The sequence below is a fragment of the Festucalex cinctus genome, chromosome 2 (assembly GCF_051991245.1).
Source record: "Festucalex cinctus isolate MCC-2025b chromosome 2, RoL_Fcin_1.0, whole genome shotgun sequence".
Classification (NCBI taxonomy): Eukaryota; Metazoa; Chordata; class Actinopteri; order Syngnathiformes; family Syngnathidae; genus Festucalex; species Festucalex cinctus.
This window is the reverse complement of record NC_135412.1, coordinates 15,239,546-15,255,033: the sequence shown is the minus strand read 5'-3', so window position 1 is coordinate 15,255,033 and position 15,488 is coordinate 15,239,546. Positions and strand designations below refer to the sequence as shown.

Here is a 15,488-nt window from a genome sequence, read left to right as displayed (position 1 = left end):
AGCACTGACACACTCAACACTCCCTGACCTTCTGGATGTCAAAAACAAGTTTTTCTTTTACCTGTAGGATTCTTAAGAGCTCCCATGCAGCCTCCAGGCCATCTTGTGGCCACACGTCAACATCAAATAATATTTCATCAGTTTGTGAGTGCTCGCTTTCATCTCTGCACCCATCCAGCATCAATACAGCTTAAAGCCTTATCAGCACCAGCACAGAGCCCCCTGAGCACCAGACCACCGGTGATGGGTCAAAAGGCCCGGACCCCTGCTGACTTTCAACATGTAATCCATCACAGATTAGAACCAATTACTGATCAGGTGCATAGATGGTTGAGCGGGTTCCACCTGCTAGCAAACATCTGGTTGATCCATCCACCCTGGAGGATATGTCTAATCCAAGTGAATTCCAATATCTTTTGGAGATAAATACTATAATTACAATCATTTTATTTGTATAGAACTTTGAAAAATATGTTTACAAAATGCTTTGACAAAAAAAAGCACGTAAATTTTTTTTTGAAAATTTTCACATTTGGTTTGGTAAATTAGATGTACTGTAGACGCATCTACACAGCACCAGGTGTATTGGTCTGGTTACCTCTGCCATGCATGTGACAAGGCGGGGTCAAGTAGGACTCAGACGCAGGCGTAAGGTAGGCCACCAAGGCAGCAGGTTTATTTCCGGCCAACAGTGGTCTCCTCTCAAACTGAGAGGAGAACAGGGAGGGGAAAAAGTGGAGAACAAAAAGCGCTCCACTAGGGAGGAAAAAACAGGCAAAAGGTACTGGGGACAACAGAAAGCGCTCCGCTAGGGAGGAAAAAGGGCACAAGGCAAAAGGGGTAACTAAAGGCGCTCCAAAAGGGAGGAAAAGGCACAAAAACAAGGCAACAACGCTAGGCAACATGAACGAGGCCATAAGGACTGTGGACGCTTCCATGCACTGACGGTGACACTTCGGCACAGAGGGGAGAATGCAGCTGGCTTTTATTGTGTGGGTTGATTGGTGGCAGGTGGTGATAATCATGGGTGGGGACCGGTAATGAGTGAGCGGCAGGAAGGGCAAGTGACCTGGGGTGAGAGGAGAGTTAGGATTTCAAGGTAAAACGGGAAACAGAGACACAAAAATAAAAGCATGAGCCGCCACACCTGGTGGCGGCGTGACAGCATGCATTATGAATTCAGATGCAGGCAATGTGACTTTTTCACAAAAACTACAGCCAACTTCCATAAAGTCTGGTGGAATTGAGAACAATAAGAGTAAACAAACAAACAAACAAACAAACAAATAAATAAATAATTAGTATGTTAAGATGATAGAAATAATAGGGAGTAGGACTAGATAGGTGCTTGTACTTCTTCCTACTACTTGAGCATGTAAATTATGGAATTTATTATTGACGATTTTTTTTTTCTTTCTTGCCTTAAATTCTTTATTTTACTTCAACTTGTATTTTACGCTTGTAATGTGTTTATGTTTATATGTTCCAAATCAATAAAGCAAACCAAACAATGTGATCTGTTTCTCGTTTCAAGAAGAATTATTATGGAAAATTGAATTGGTGACTGAAAGTACTTTGTATTATTGATTTTCATTCTTTTTAGATTTTCATAGATGGGTGGAGGTATAAATGAGTCATTTGGTAAGTACATTTAAAAGGAACTGCAAGATCTCCACTTACAAAAGATGTAAAGCAATCACAAATCACTGCTGTGAAGTGGGCACTTGGAGACCACCTTCCTTACACCTTGTGCGTCCGTGTGTGACAACTCCCACCCAGGCTTTGTCCCACTGTGTTGTCATATTTGTGAATATAATACAATGACATGCATTACGCACATCCACAGAGCTCAGAATCTGCAAATCTACCACACAATTACACAGCATGCGATGCAACTTAGACCTGCTCTTAGCTGGTCTAATTCTTGTCTACTTTCTGTCACCAAACTGTGCAGTGCGCACATTTGATGCGCTGGAATGCCCAGTGAGGCTCAATGCAATTCCCAAACACGGTAAAGCAGACTTGCCCCACTATGCAAATGAAAAAGGGAAAGCACATGCGCCTCTCTAAACAAATAGAGCCCAATGAGTTCACAGGCACACGAAAGGAAAAGGGAGAATTTTTTTCTGACTGGCTCTTGAATATTGTTGTATTTCATACAGGGACTTTATTCATTTGGGGAAGAATGTATTGTTTTATTAAAAACAAATAATATCCACATCTTAACTCATTAGCTCCCAAAAACGTATAAATACGTCATATTTTAAATGTTTTAAGTGTCCCAAAGACGTATTTCTACGGTTTTTGTTGTTGTTGTTTTTTATGCCAGAGCATAGACAAGGCTTTGATGCAGTCTCTCTACTGCAGAAAATGGTTGAGTGGCAGCAGAGTATAAGAGATCAATCAGGCCATGTTAAAACAAGCTGATTTCCCCACAGTTCTAGGCAGAATTGTGAAAAACGATGAAACTTAGCTATGTTCTATTGCTAATTGCTGCACAGCGGAAACAGATAGGAATATACTTTTTTTCCCCCTGATAAAAGAAGAGACTCTAATCTCTCTTTTGGTATGTTCCAAATTTTTATAGCAATTGAACATGACACATGACATGAACATGACATGGGCCTTGAAAAATCAGTCAAAATCCAGGAAAACAGTTAAGTGAAAATGGTTGGGAGTGAATGAGTTAATTGAAGAAAAAAAAACATGTTACATTGTCGTCTACTCTTGTACACACAGTTGACTAAAAGAAGCGGTATTAGTACATCAAAAGTAATCAGTGGATTTTCTGTTGAAGAGATTAGTTTAAAATGAAGCGGCCACTTCAGAGAACAAAAAAACAAAAAACAAAAACATAATAATTGGGAAAGTTCCATTTTAAATGGATAATCCCTTCAATGAGTCTCTCAATTGCACATGAAATTGTTTGCCAACAGGGTTCCAAACACTTGAATCAATAGATCGGATTATAGAGCGTGCACAAACACGCGCACACAGAAAAGATTAAACTGAGTGTCCAAGAGTGACTCTCAATCTCCACCTGAAGCTAATAACCAACAGGTGATAATTATTCCAATGTGTGAGAGATTTGTTTCCTTACCGTCTTAGTCGAAGATGAGAAAGAAATATTTAACGAAGGAAAAGTAATCTCTGGATCTGAAAGATGAGGAGGAACAAACAAATTGCTTATCACAAAACCCATCTCCTCTTTCCGAGAGCTTCCCCGGGGTCGTTTGAAGAGGAATCCATGGGATGAAGTCTGGAGGGTACAGTAGTTTGTTTGAGGATTATGAGGATGTTTCAATTCACAGTTGGAGATATGGCATAAGCTTTATCAGACCTCTAAAGGTCACAAGTCAAGTTCTGTATCTTTGTGCAGAGTGATGGATAGGACAAGGAAGTCTACATCAAATTGTTAGTTAACTATGCTAATGTGAAATATTTCATGGTGTGGGGGAAAAATCGCTGGAGGGACCATTTGAGTAAAAAAAATAAAAAAATAAAAAAATAATAAAATAAAGTTCTTTCTGCCAACTGGAGCGCGAAGAAGGAAAAGTGGAACAAAAAATGACGATGGCGCTATCTGGTGGCTATAACTAATATTACAAGTGGGGGAGACAAAGCACCCATCCAGCTCTTCGCTGGACCGCGTATAACTTGAGGTGACATTTTCCAAAGGCTTTGTTATTTTCTCCCGTCGTTTTTGGACAGAAACTCAAACATTACATTAGCAGTGATTTGCAGCTATATGTTAGTTTTATTTGCATGTTTTTACGGCAACTGTAACACTATTTAGAGTAACACAAAATGAGTATTTCAATAATTTAATTATAAATGACTTACAATAAAGTATAATTTATTTTTGTTGTGGATAATCTAAGGCACACCAGTTTGATTATCGTGCCTTCGAACCAGCATTTTAATATGCCACACCTGTGAGGCGGATGGATAGTCCCGGTTAAAGGCGAAGTGCTCACTAATAGATTTAGACAGATTTTTGAACAATATTAAAGAAAATGTTTTAGATTTTATTTTCATTTCAGTTCAGTTCAACTAAAAATGAATGCAAAAGGGTTGTATTTATAGGCGATCTGTGTTCATGAATGCATGAGCATCCAAATCTTCCGCTTGAACCCAAACAACAGTCTGGGTAAATCTGTATCACTCTCCAAAGCATCCACTAATTAAGTTTTTGTTAATGTTGAATTCCAGTGCATCATTCCAGATAGACTTTCCATCGTTTTGTGGAAACACCTGCTCTAAGAGTTTATTTGATTTTATTAGTTTCTTTAACAGGGCCAAAAAAAGCTTGCGGTTGATTTTGAGCATATAGAGTTTAGCAAATGCTAATTTATACAACTCATTTACAAGGTTTTTACAGTTAGATCTGGTTGCATGGGTGAGGGAATGAATGATGTTTACCAAAATTGCAAACCGTTAAATGCTGAAAAGCTTCACGTCTGTTTGACTGATACCTGTAACAAAATAGAAAAAAAGGAAGCGTATGTATCGTTAGTTTTGTGGCACACTATGAAGGTTTTTTTTTTTTTTTTTCAAATCTGTTTTTCAAAAATGCTTGATAAAGGTATATGGCTACTGTTAAGGCACATGTGTCAGAGTCCGGTCCTCGAGGCCCTGAGCCTGCATGTTTTCGAGGATTATCTATTCCAACACACCTGATTCAATGATTAGGATCATTATCAGGCACCTGCAGAGCTTGCTGATGAGTTTAAATATGAATCAGCTGTGTTTGAACGTGGGGAAACCTCGAAAACATGCTGGACTCACTCAGGCCCTCGAGGACCAGACTTTGACACCACCGAAGTAAGGTGTCATAAGAGTAACGGTTGTACAGTGAATATAGCGCTGAGTAAATCAATCAACACTTTGCTCTTGGTCTGAAAAGGAAATCCAGGAAGTGTGCTCTCAGAGTGGAGGCCAATCTGGGTGGAAATGCTACTGCAGGGCCAGGCTCCACCCCTGCCTCCGCCCCCTGTGTCAGTTATAAAAGTATATGTGTGTGCGACACTGATGGAACTTCACTCACAGAGATCTCATTATAGGTACACTGTGAGGACCATCTGGTTTTAACTTTTATTTTTACAAAAAAGGATATTGTAAACGACAGAATGGTGAGTTTGTGTTTATTGTTACTATTGTCAGTATTTGGTGTTGTGGCATGCTCGTTTTCTTCTTATTGGCTCGAAAGTGCCACATCAGCTCGCCCATAGAATAGAAGTATGTGTGCGAAGCACAGGAAGCAGTAGAAGGGCGCCAACAGGCATGTGACTGTGGCTTTGGTGAAGGTTAACACTTTCCATATGGGGGCTTGAGGCCTGGACGGGAGGGCTTACGCGCTCGCTTTGCTGCCTAGGAATGCTGATGTGACTTTTATAAATTCTATTTGTCTTGTTTGCTACTAACCTGATAAACCTGGCTCACAGGTTTCACACAAATGTCTTCAAAAAATAGGTCAATTTGCAAGTAAGTGTGGTAAAACAATGGATCCGAGTTTATTCAAACTCAAAAGAGACACACTTCATTGTTCAGTATTAGTTGGGTAGGGCACTGACCTCAACTTTAGGCGGGATCAGAGTGTGTTGTAACGTTTACAGCTCGTTGAGAAAGACTGATGATTGGTGCATCTTTTGAACTGGTGACACTTCCTGCTGAACCATTCAGGACACAAAATGCAGGGAAGGAAGTGATGGTGTGTGGCGTGAAGAGTGATTTATATTGGATGTAGGTCAACATTTCTCTATGTTGTGACTACTACTTCAAACATTTTCTTTTCCAGCGAGGGTGAGACACAAGAAGCAGATAATCCCCCTCATGGGCTGAATAAAGATCAGACGGGTGTGGAAACAGAGACATTAGGCCGTGTTCTCAATATTCAAGTATATTTGAGGTTTTACGTAACTTTTTATGATCACACTTTTTTTTTTTTTATGATTGTTTAATATTCATAATATTTCAAGTGGGGGTAGCTTTTGTTGATGATAATGGCATCCATATGCGGTGCAGCTGCAGAGTGAATCCCTCAAAATAGCTTAGCTGGCTGCTGCCTCCATACTTAGCAAGCCCCTTTTGGGAGGACAAGAGAGGGCAAAGGTCAAGGCTAGGATATGCAGAACAAAAATCTTATGCAAGTGATTCTGTGCTGCTCTGAAAGTTTTGGATGCACACCAGGCAGCTGTTACGCCGCTTGTGGCGTCAATGGAAAAACACAAGGCGATTCATTGTGGACGTGTTTTAGGCCTGACTATCTGCAGAGGGCGAGCGAAAGGGAGAGAGGCAGGAATTTCACAACAACACAAACATTTCCGTGAGTCACGTCCCCTCCCCCTCTGAATGAATTCACGAGCCAAAACGTACACAATTTTGTTGTTTTTGTTAAAAAGCGACTTGTTGACAGTGAGGTGCTTCTCTACTGTTACATTGCAATCCTCCAGTTGAGGATTTTTGATATCATCAAAAATTCTGAGCTATTTTAGTTGAACTGCTTCAGGCCAGACTACTCCCAAATGATGAGACTTGACTTGTTTTAACACGGTGTGTTCGCACCTCCCTCTTCCTCCCCTGCCCTGTCTTTCAAAAATAATAATAAAAAAAACACAAACTTCAAAATTCCTGAGCAGGGTGTGGAAGCATATGCCCTTATTTAGCTGTATGTGCTTATCGCCACTCGCTTTTGTAGGTCAGGTCCACTCTACTTCCTGCTTACTTATTCTGGACGAGTTGGAAGAAAATGAAACTTGCGCCTGTATTTAAGTCAACTGTCCTTCACCCCCTGCAGCGCGAGTGCATCTCCATCCACGTTGGTCAGGCTGGCGTCCAGATGGGCAACACCTGCTGGGAGCTGTACTGCCTGGAGCACGGCATCCAGCCAGACGGCCACATGCACGAGGTCAGGCCCGCAGGAGCCTCTGATGATTCCTTCACCACTTTTTTTAGTGAGACCGGCACGGGCAAGTACGTTCCCAGAGCAATCTTTGTCGACCTGGAGCCCACCGTCATTGGTAAGTTGGACTATCAGTCTTGTATGAAACTCATTTCAGAGTCTCTTTTTATTGACATTTTGCTATTCTCTTGCAGATGAGGTGCGCACAGGTACATATCGTCAGCTCTTCCACCCTGAGCAGCTCATCTCTGGGAAGGAGGATGCCGCCAACAACTACGCACGTGGTCATTACACGGTTGGAAAGGAGCACATTGACTCTGTCCTGGGCAGGATCCGCAAGTTGGTGAGATGAGGCAAAACAACAAATGGACTTTTGTCATTTTCCTGTTTTCAAAAAAGGTCAAGCACACAAAAGTTGCAGATGTTCTATCTTATTTACTCCAAACTCGGTGGCCATGCAATAGTTCAGTAGTCCCTCAGCTGATTAGTGTTGGGGGTTGAGGTTTTACCTTGAGTGTGAAAGCCTCAGGCCAAATTTCACCTGTAACAAAATCATGAATATATTTCTAACAAACACCATTGAGTCCTCACTCTTATCAAAGCCCTTGATGGGGTCCTACCAGTTCTGTAATGACATTAATTTTGTATTGTAAGTGCCTTTTTCCACAAAAACAGCATGTGGGATACAAGTGCCTTTTCCCCTTCTTATTCATTTCTAATTTAAATAAAATCGATTTTTGGATAAAAATGTAATTCTTTTCTGAATCGATTTTTTTTTCTTTTCTTTTTTTTTCTTTTTTTTTTTTTTTTTTTTTTTTGCACACCCCTACTTATAACAATATCCATATACCTGTTGTGAAAGCAAAAATCAGAATTACAATTCTGAAAAATCAGAATTACAATTGAATCTGCTTACAAGATGACGGTAGGGGATTATTTATCGGTAACAAAAGCCATTTAAAATGGACAAAAAGCCAAGTGTACACAACATGGGCTAAGACACTTAACAAGGCAGATGTATCAAACACTGTTAAATCAGCAATTTGGGCAGAACATATCCTGTTAGCTCTTACTTTTTATTTATTAATTTTTATAACCTATTCATTCTAGGAATAGGTTCTCCCATCATACTTTGCTTCTGTTACAAGTAGCAGTACAATTATGGGAAGGTGATAAATTTAAATATCACTCATTTAACTTTATTCACTGGTTTCAAAACAAATCCATAACTTAACACATACCAGTCCGGCCTATCAGGAAATTGACATATTGTCCACATTATCACTTCTGGGTGACCTTAATAAATTAATTGTAATGCACTTAACATCTACATTTAATACTCAAAACTTCAGAGCAGCTCGTTCATCGCAGACACGTTTTCGGAACCAAGAAGCTCATGTAGTGTGGTGCAGAATGCAGTCTCACATTTAAATTTTTAAGGGTTTTTATTTAGTTTCTGAAAAACGCCAACTGTGATGTGTTTTTTGTTTTTTTTGTTCTTTTTTTTTTGTGATGTTTTATTCATGACCTTCACATACATGGCTGTTTCCACCTTGTGTTTGTCTGTTGTTTGCTTTTAGAATGCGAAGCTCATTGAAGGCCATGCTCACTAAATAGTGAACGTTGCCCTCTGCTGGTCGGCCTTATAATTGCAACCTCTATGGAATCCACAATAAAACAAAATGACTACCCGATGAACATGGGTTGCACTATAAATTAACATCAAATGCCCGATGGGTAAAATATAATTCTAAATAGGCCCATAATATTTTTGAATATAACTATACCGCACTCACACAAGTTTAATTTGGTTATGCAATTTCACACTTGATGGGTAGACAGACTCTCCAGAGACACAAATGTTGCTATACAATTAATTCAAAAATCATCAGTTTTCAATATGTGCCCCATAGAGAGAATAAAATCACAAATAAAAATGTTTGGTTCTCTTTCAGTCTGACCAGTGCACTGGCCTCCAAGGGTTCCTTGTGTTCCACTCCTTTGGAGGAGGAACCGGCTCTGGATTCACTTCTCTGTTGATGGAACGTCTCTCAGTGGACTTTGGCAAGAAGTCCAAGCTGGAGTTCGCCATCTATCCGGCTCCTCAGGTGTCGACTGCTGTGGTGGAGCCGTACAACTCCATTCTGACAACACACACCACTCTGGAGCACTCGGACTGCGCCTTCATGGTGGACAACGAGGCCATCTACGATATCTGCCGCAGGAACCTGGACATAGACCGTCCATCGTACACCAACCTGAATCGACTCATCAGTCAGATCGTCTCCTCCATCACCGCCTCGCTGCGCTTCGACGGAGCCCTGAACGTGGACCTGACCGAGTTTCAGACCAACCTGGTGCCCTACCCGCGCATCCACTTCCCTCTGGCGACCTACGCCCCCGTCATCTCGGCGGAGAAGGCGTACCACGAGCAGCTGACCGTGGCGGAGATCACCAGCTCCTGCTTCGAACCGGCCAATCAGATGGTGAAATGCGACCCTCGGCACGGCAAGTACATGGCGTGCTGTCTGCTGTACCGCGGCGACGTCGTGCCCAAAGATGTCAACGTGGCTATCAGCAACATCAAAACCAAGCGCTCCATCCAGTTTGTTGACTGGTGTCCCACCGGCTTCAAGGTGGGCATCAACTACCAGCCTCCCACTGTGGTTCCAGGAGGGGACCTGGCCAAGGTCCAGAGGGCCGTGTGCATGCTGAGCAACACCACGGCCATCGCCGAGGCCTGGGCCCGACTGGACCACAAGTTTGACCTGATGTACGCCAAGAGGGCCTTTGTGCACTGGTATGTCGGCGAGGGGATGGAGGAGGGCGAGTTCTCCGAGGCCAGGGAGGACATGGCTGCCCTGGAGAAAGACTACGAGGAGGTGGGTATCGACTCTTTGGAGCAAGACGATGAAGAAGGGGAGGAGTTTTAGAAAAGTAACACCTTGTGGACTGATTCGGGATATTAATGGCTGGTATGTTGTGTCAACTAAAACACTCTTAATACTAGTCTCAAGTATGTAAAGAGCTCAGTCCCATCATGTTTTTGTTTTTTTGTTTTTTCTTGTGTTGACTCTCCTTTGAAAGAAACATGTTTTGTGCCTTCTTTTCAAATAAAAACATTTACATTTGCTTCTGTTGCTTTTTTCCAGCAATTCTGTTAGTGTGCAATTATCATTGATAGGTACATAATAATAGAAAATATTTTGAAAGACTTTAGTAATAAAAATACATTAACACTACATGGAGTCCTCGAGTTACGTCTGAGTTCTATTCCTATACTATGGATGTACAGTAAACCCAAATTTTGACATGTCGATTTTCCCCATTAAAGTCAAAATAATTTACATTTAAAAAAAAAAAAAAAAAAAAAACCTCTAAAATACATAAGATGCTGTCCGACTGAAACCCAAGTCTTTGCCCATGTTCGTCGGTGTCTCTGCTTTCTGCAATCTTTTTATGTCTAGCTTTGTTTTCATGGTAATTGCTTTTCTTTTGGCTGGACCAAACATACCTTTCTTCTTTGGGGCCAAGATGTGTGTGGGGGGGGGGTGAAAGAGCCCAAGATCCTCGCACAAGCTAAAGGCTAAATAGTGGACAAGGGGAAAACACTGCGGGCTATATGGCAGATGAGGAGTCAAAATGGTGGGCGTAAGTGTTGTAAAGTTGAAACGTCTTATGTCGAGTGCGCTTTAACTTGAGGACTCCCTGTAAAGTGAATTGTGTGAGTAAATGGACAAACTCCATATTGTACCCAAAAAGAACTGGGATAAGCTCCAGCTCACCATGAATAAAAACAAACAAACATAATGGTGCCTGTCTTGTGGTGAACACAAAGAAGTATGATAGATTTCCTCTGTGGAAAAAGAGGGATAAACCTCAGCTCAGAACAAACTCATAATAGTCACAACTAAAGGTGCTGGTTTTTCTGTGCTTGCACACTGGAAGAGACCTTCAAGCTGGCTTCGTAATTGGTTCGACGCAACGAAGGCTGCGCAGGTGGGTGATTTCTAAAGGTCATGAAGGCGGACGTGAAAGGTAAATGTTAGATCCTGCATGGGATGAGTTACTCTCTCTTCAATTGGAGAACGTAAGTGTGAATATGACTTGAGAAATGATACCAAAATGGTTGTCATGACAACCCCCTGCACAGTCACACTGATGAGTCCAAATTGTCCTTTTTTCTTCTTTTCTTTCAAATCTACACTAAACCAGATGTGAGAATCTAAGTGGTGCATTCAACAGAAAACATCCAACATTTTTACATTCATTTATTTATAGCATGTGTGATATCACTGTTGGAATTTTTACATTATATGCCTAAGTCATTTACTATTAACAATTAACATATTTCCACATCACAAATGAGACACTGAGCATTGAGAACCACATGTTTCTAGCTCCACAGCTTTCTGTTATTAACTGTCTATATCTATTTTATTTTGTTTATTTGCATCTGTTTGGATCCTCTTAATAACTTGTTCAGCACAACAAGACGAGTCCTCGCTTTGCTAAATCTCAATAGCTTTTGCCTGGCTTGGTCTGGAAAAGACCAACAGAACTGTAAAGTTATTTAAGTTTATTCTTATAGAAAATAGTTTTGAAGGATAAGATCTTGTTACACACACGATAATCTGTTAAAGGGCAACCAGCAATGTGACATGAACATAAAAACATTAACGCAGTAACTCTAAAGCTATAGTTTCACGCTCACAAAAAAGTAAACCCCAACACTGAGTGACTTTAAATTAACATAACACATTTAACAAAATTCACATTCTGAAGACTGAGCCGACCACTTTTAACACAGTCAACTCTTAAGTGCACAGTGGTGGTGACTCACACCACCAACATCATTGATCAGTTTTGGTCGCACACTATGCACACATTTTCTTTAACAACACTTTGAGGTGCTAAAAACAGGATCTGATGACGTCAATCCTACAACAGGGATATGTATATATATATATATATATTTTATTTTATTATTTTTTTTATTTATCTTCTCAACCAGGAGTGTCCAAACTTCATTAGCAGCCTGCCATTCATTCAGCTCTCTACTACTTAAAAAAAAAGTGTGGATGTTGAAAAAGTGGGGGTATAAATGTTTTATTGGTTTTAACATTTAATAAATTAGGGTTGAAGACTGTTTAACCTCCTGCAGTTTATCTGTACTTTCTGCTGCTTTGGGAAGATAGTTTGAACACCCCTGTTCTAAATCCGCAGTTACTTGTCCATCAAATATTGTGCTCAAAGTATAAAACACACACACACACACACACGCACACACCCACGCACCCCCGCACACCCCCACACACACACACATTATTCTTCCGTGGAGCTCCTCACTCATCTTGCGCTTGCCGGTCAAGTAACGACGACGCATCCAACAGACAACCTCTAAAATAACCAATCAATGAGTGCCTCAGCTGACTCTGGCTGCGTCTCGACAAGAAGTGGCCCTCATCAGGGTAGATCTGTCCCAGAAAGCAATGAATAAATAAATAAATAGTTTTGCGAAACTATTTAGTTATACTTCCAGTTATGACACTGATGGTACCTGCATGGTGTAGTTGGCTCCCACCCTGATCAAGTGCTTGATGAGCTCCGCTGAGTGCTGAAAGTGAACATTTGCTGAGGAAAAGCACAAAATGTTTACATCCAGTGCTGCTAATGGAAATGTGCGTGCGTGCCGTGTATGTGTGAAGCTACCATCAGCGGTCCCATGGGCGAGAAACAGAGTTCCACCCTGCAGGCCTTTCATGTCTGGGAGAACTTTGGACATCTGTTGCGATGAAAAGAAACTTCAATTCATTAACAGCACAATGTCAAGCTTTTATTACCACATTTTTAAATCAATTTTACTATAGAACACAATTGAGACTATTTTATGCACTGGTGGAGGACAGGAGGACATGGTGCCTCAGATTTTATGTTTGAGCAGAGGAAATGCACTAAAAATGTTATGCACTGAGGTTGGATCCAAAAAACGCAGACACAAATGAGATTTTAACTCTTAATTCGCATAGCATCGAGAGGCGTAGAACAAACTTGACTAGACGAGAAACAACGGGAATGTATCCAGAATCACGAGACGCTAAGCGAACTTAGGCTGTGGAGCTGCACAGAGGAACTAAGGTAATAATCCGACAAAAAACACACACTTCTCAGACAGTCTTATATAGACAGCGAATCGATCTGATTGGTTGTGGCTAGACATGTAGGTAACAGGACTGACGTTATAATTATCTGATTGGCCGTTGCCCAGTTAAAGGATTAAATATTCCTGACACCACACCAGCTTCTGACCAGTTGGAACTAGATGCTGGTTACATCAGTTCAAAACAGAGACTTGACCTCAGTTCAAAACAACGGTCATGACTCATAACATAACCCTTGCATGGCCCAAACATAACCCTTGCCTGATCCTAGTCATGACAGTAAACATAACCCTTGCATGACCTTAGTCATGACAGTAAGCATAACCCTTGCATGAACCTAGTCATAACAGTAAGCATAACCCTTGCATGACCCTAGTCATGCCAGTAAACAAAACTCTTGCATCACCCCAGTCACGACAGTAAACATAACCCTTGCATGATCCCAGTCACGACAGTAAACATAACCCTTGCATGACTCTAGTCATGACAGTAAGCATAACCCTTGCATGACCCTAGTCATGCCAGTAAACATAACCCTTGCATCACCCCAGTCACGACAGTAAACATAACCCTTGCATGACCCCAGTCACGACAGTAAACATAACCCTTGCATGACCCTAGTCATGACAAAAAAATGTAGATAGAATTGTGGTAAGTCGGAAAAAAATGTCTTGAAAAGTAAAACCAAAGAAATGAGCGCAGCCTGCAGCCACCTGACTGGAAATGAAGTGGAATGTGAAATGGCCACAAATCGGTGCATCTGTTGTTTTTCTCTGCCGGACTAACAGCCATTTTACATGGATGCATTGCTCAGGGAGGATGAAAACAAAATCTCAAAGCGCACAGCTGGGATTTCATCAGGACGTAGACAGCTGCTTCAAGGCACTGTTCTTCCTTTCATTTCACAGACAGGTTTGACATCCCGCTGATTATTGTCCGTTCACCCTGTCCTCAGTCTTTGGATGTCACTTGAAGAGCAACCCCCCCTCCCACTGTCATATAAATAGAGCACTCTGGCCCATTTCATCGCAACCCACTTAGAAGAAAACTGTCTGCGACCTTCACTTGGTGGGCTGTGGTGTATTCCCCCTCATCAAAAGGACATCTTCCCTTTGAGCTAAAGACAACAACCCAGAATGTGTACAGAAAATTGTGTTCCACATGTCAACTAAATTTTCTGTTGGAGTGTACGTGGTAAGGGTCCATAAAGGCATGCTGGGATTAGTTTGGTGTGGAAGAACTTTAAAACCCTGACCTCAAACTTTCAATGGAAATTGGTAGCTAGAAGCAGCTCACTTGATATCTGTTCTCCTCAGTTGAAGGCATGCCAAAATATCGCTCTGAGAATGCTGAAGCTGGAAGCAATAAAGAGGAAGAGAATTAGATTCATTACAGATAAAAGCACATCAACATGGGAAATATGGAAATTTTAGTGTGATCTATATTTAAACTCTATGCGGAGGACGAGGACCTGAATTAACCAAACTCACCATACATGGTCCAGTCAACAACAGGAGCCTGAGCGGCAGCGCATCGGATCGTCCCCTCAGTTGACTTGAGTAGCATTAGCGTCAGGTAGCCGCCATAGTCCTGCAGGGAAAGATGATTTGAGGTTTAAGAAGAATTTGACTTCATGAATGTATTCTCCGAACGTGACTTTGAACAAATTAAACTTGTATCTCAAGGCGCCATTGTATATTCAAAAGATGAAGAAACAGAAATCTGAACAGCTCAGACCTCTCCAAAAATGCCAACCCTGGTTGGATCGATGAAGGGAAGCTTCACCAAGTACCTGGAGAGAAAAGAATCAGTTTATCATGATGCTTTTTCATGATTCTAAGAAAATAAAATAAAAAATGCATAAATCATTTGTTATTCAGCTTAAAAACAGTTGGTTTCCTATCACAATCTATACTCAACAATAATATAAACACAGAAGTTTTGGTTTTTCTCCCATTTTTTTAAGAGATGAACCCAAAGATTGAAAACTTTTTTCCACATACACAATTAATATCACAATTTCTCTCAAATATTGTTTACAAACCAGTCTAAATCTGTAATAGTGAGCACTTCTCCTTTATCCCACCTGTGACCTCACATTTGTGCCATATCAAGATGTTGATTAGATACAGGTGTGCCTTACCTACAATAAATGGTTACTCTGAAAGGAGCACTTTTGTTTCATTGGGGTGTGTCTGTGGACCAGTTAGTATTGTTTTTTTGGGTCCCCATGCAACCAACCAATCCCCCCCGCCCCTCAATGAAACAACAAAACTGCACCGTTCGGAGTGGCTTTTATTGTGGGCAGCACACCTGTGTACCAATCATGGTGTCAAATCAGCATATTGATATGGCACACCTGTTGAGGTAGGATGGTTATCTCTGTCATGTCTGGGTCAGGCCAGGGTTAAGTTTGAGTTCATGAC

At 41.2% G+C, this 15,488-nt stretch overlaps 2 protein-coding genes across 6 annotated transcripts in view; one reads left to right on the top strand and one right to left on the bottom strand.

The window, feature by feature from the left end:
* Positions 1-4,720: 4,720 nt before the first annotated feature.
* LOC144013855 (tubulin alpha chain-like) lies at positions 4,721-10,033 on the top strand. 2 transcript variants are annotated; one of them, XM_077513164.1, is made up of 6 exons: positions 4,721-4,824; positions 4,907-4,997; positions 5,064-5,132; positions 6,797-7,019; positions 7,096-7,244; positions 8,857-10,033. In XM_077513164.1, the coding sequence occupies exons 1-6, from the start codon at positions 4,724-4,726 to the stop codon at positions 9,832-9,834; spliced, it is 1,611 nt and encodes a 536-aa protein (XP_077369290.1). In that variant the 5' UTR covers positions 4,721-4,723; the 3' UTR covers positions 9,835-10,033. The 2 variants fall into 2 exon arrangements, with proteins under 2 accessions (XP_077369290.1, XP_077369291.1); XM_077513165.1 differs by lacking the exons at positions 4,907-4,997; positions 5,064-5,132 and having other exon boundaries at positions 4,736-4,824.
* Positions 10,034-11,156: 1,123 nt separating this feature from the next.
* Positions 11,157-15,488, bottom strand: part of LOC144013854 (inactive dipeptidyl peptidase 10-like) — a 31,777-nt gene continuing 27,445 nt past the window's right edge. For 3 of the 4 annotated variants that reach the window (XM_077513161.1, XM_077513163.1, XM_077513162.1), the window contains exons 22-27: positions 14,800-14,854; positions 14,553-14,652; positions 14,359-14,417; positions 12,614-12,686; positions 12,462-12,535; positions 11,157-12,378 (exon numbers count right to left, since the gene is read on the bottom strand). In XM_077513161.1, coding sequence (XP_077369287.1) covers positions 12,247-12,378; positions 12,462-12,535; positions 12,614-12,686; positions 14,359-14,417; positions 14,553-14,652; positions 14,800-14,854 — 493 coding nt within the window. In that variant the 3' untranslated portion in view covers positions 11,157-12,246. Of the gene's footprint in view, positions 12,379-12,461; positions 12,536-12,613; positions 12,687-14,317; positions 14,418-14,552; positions 14,653-14,799; positions 14,855-15,488 lie in introns of those variants that run through there. The other variant, XR_013282351.1, reaches the window with a different exon arrangement.

Bases quoted from the DNA above. Each gene is read 5' to 3' on its own strand.
- LOC144013855 (XM_077513164.1), top strand. From the start codon at position 4,724: ATGAGTTTAAATATGAATCAGCTGTGTTTGAACGTGGGGAAACCTCGA. The intron at 4,825-4,906 runs GTAAGGTGTCAT...TGGTCTGAAAAG, and splicing joins CAGACTTTGACACCACCGAA to GAAATCCAGGAAGTGTGCTC. The intron at 5,133-6,796 runs GTGAGTTTGTGT...CACCCCCTGCAG, and splicing joins ATATTGTAAACGACAGAATG to CGCGAGTGCATCTCCATCCA.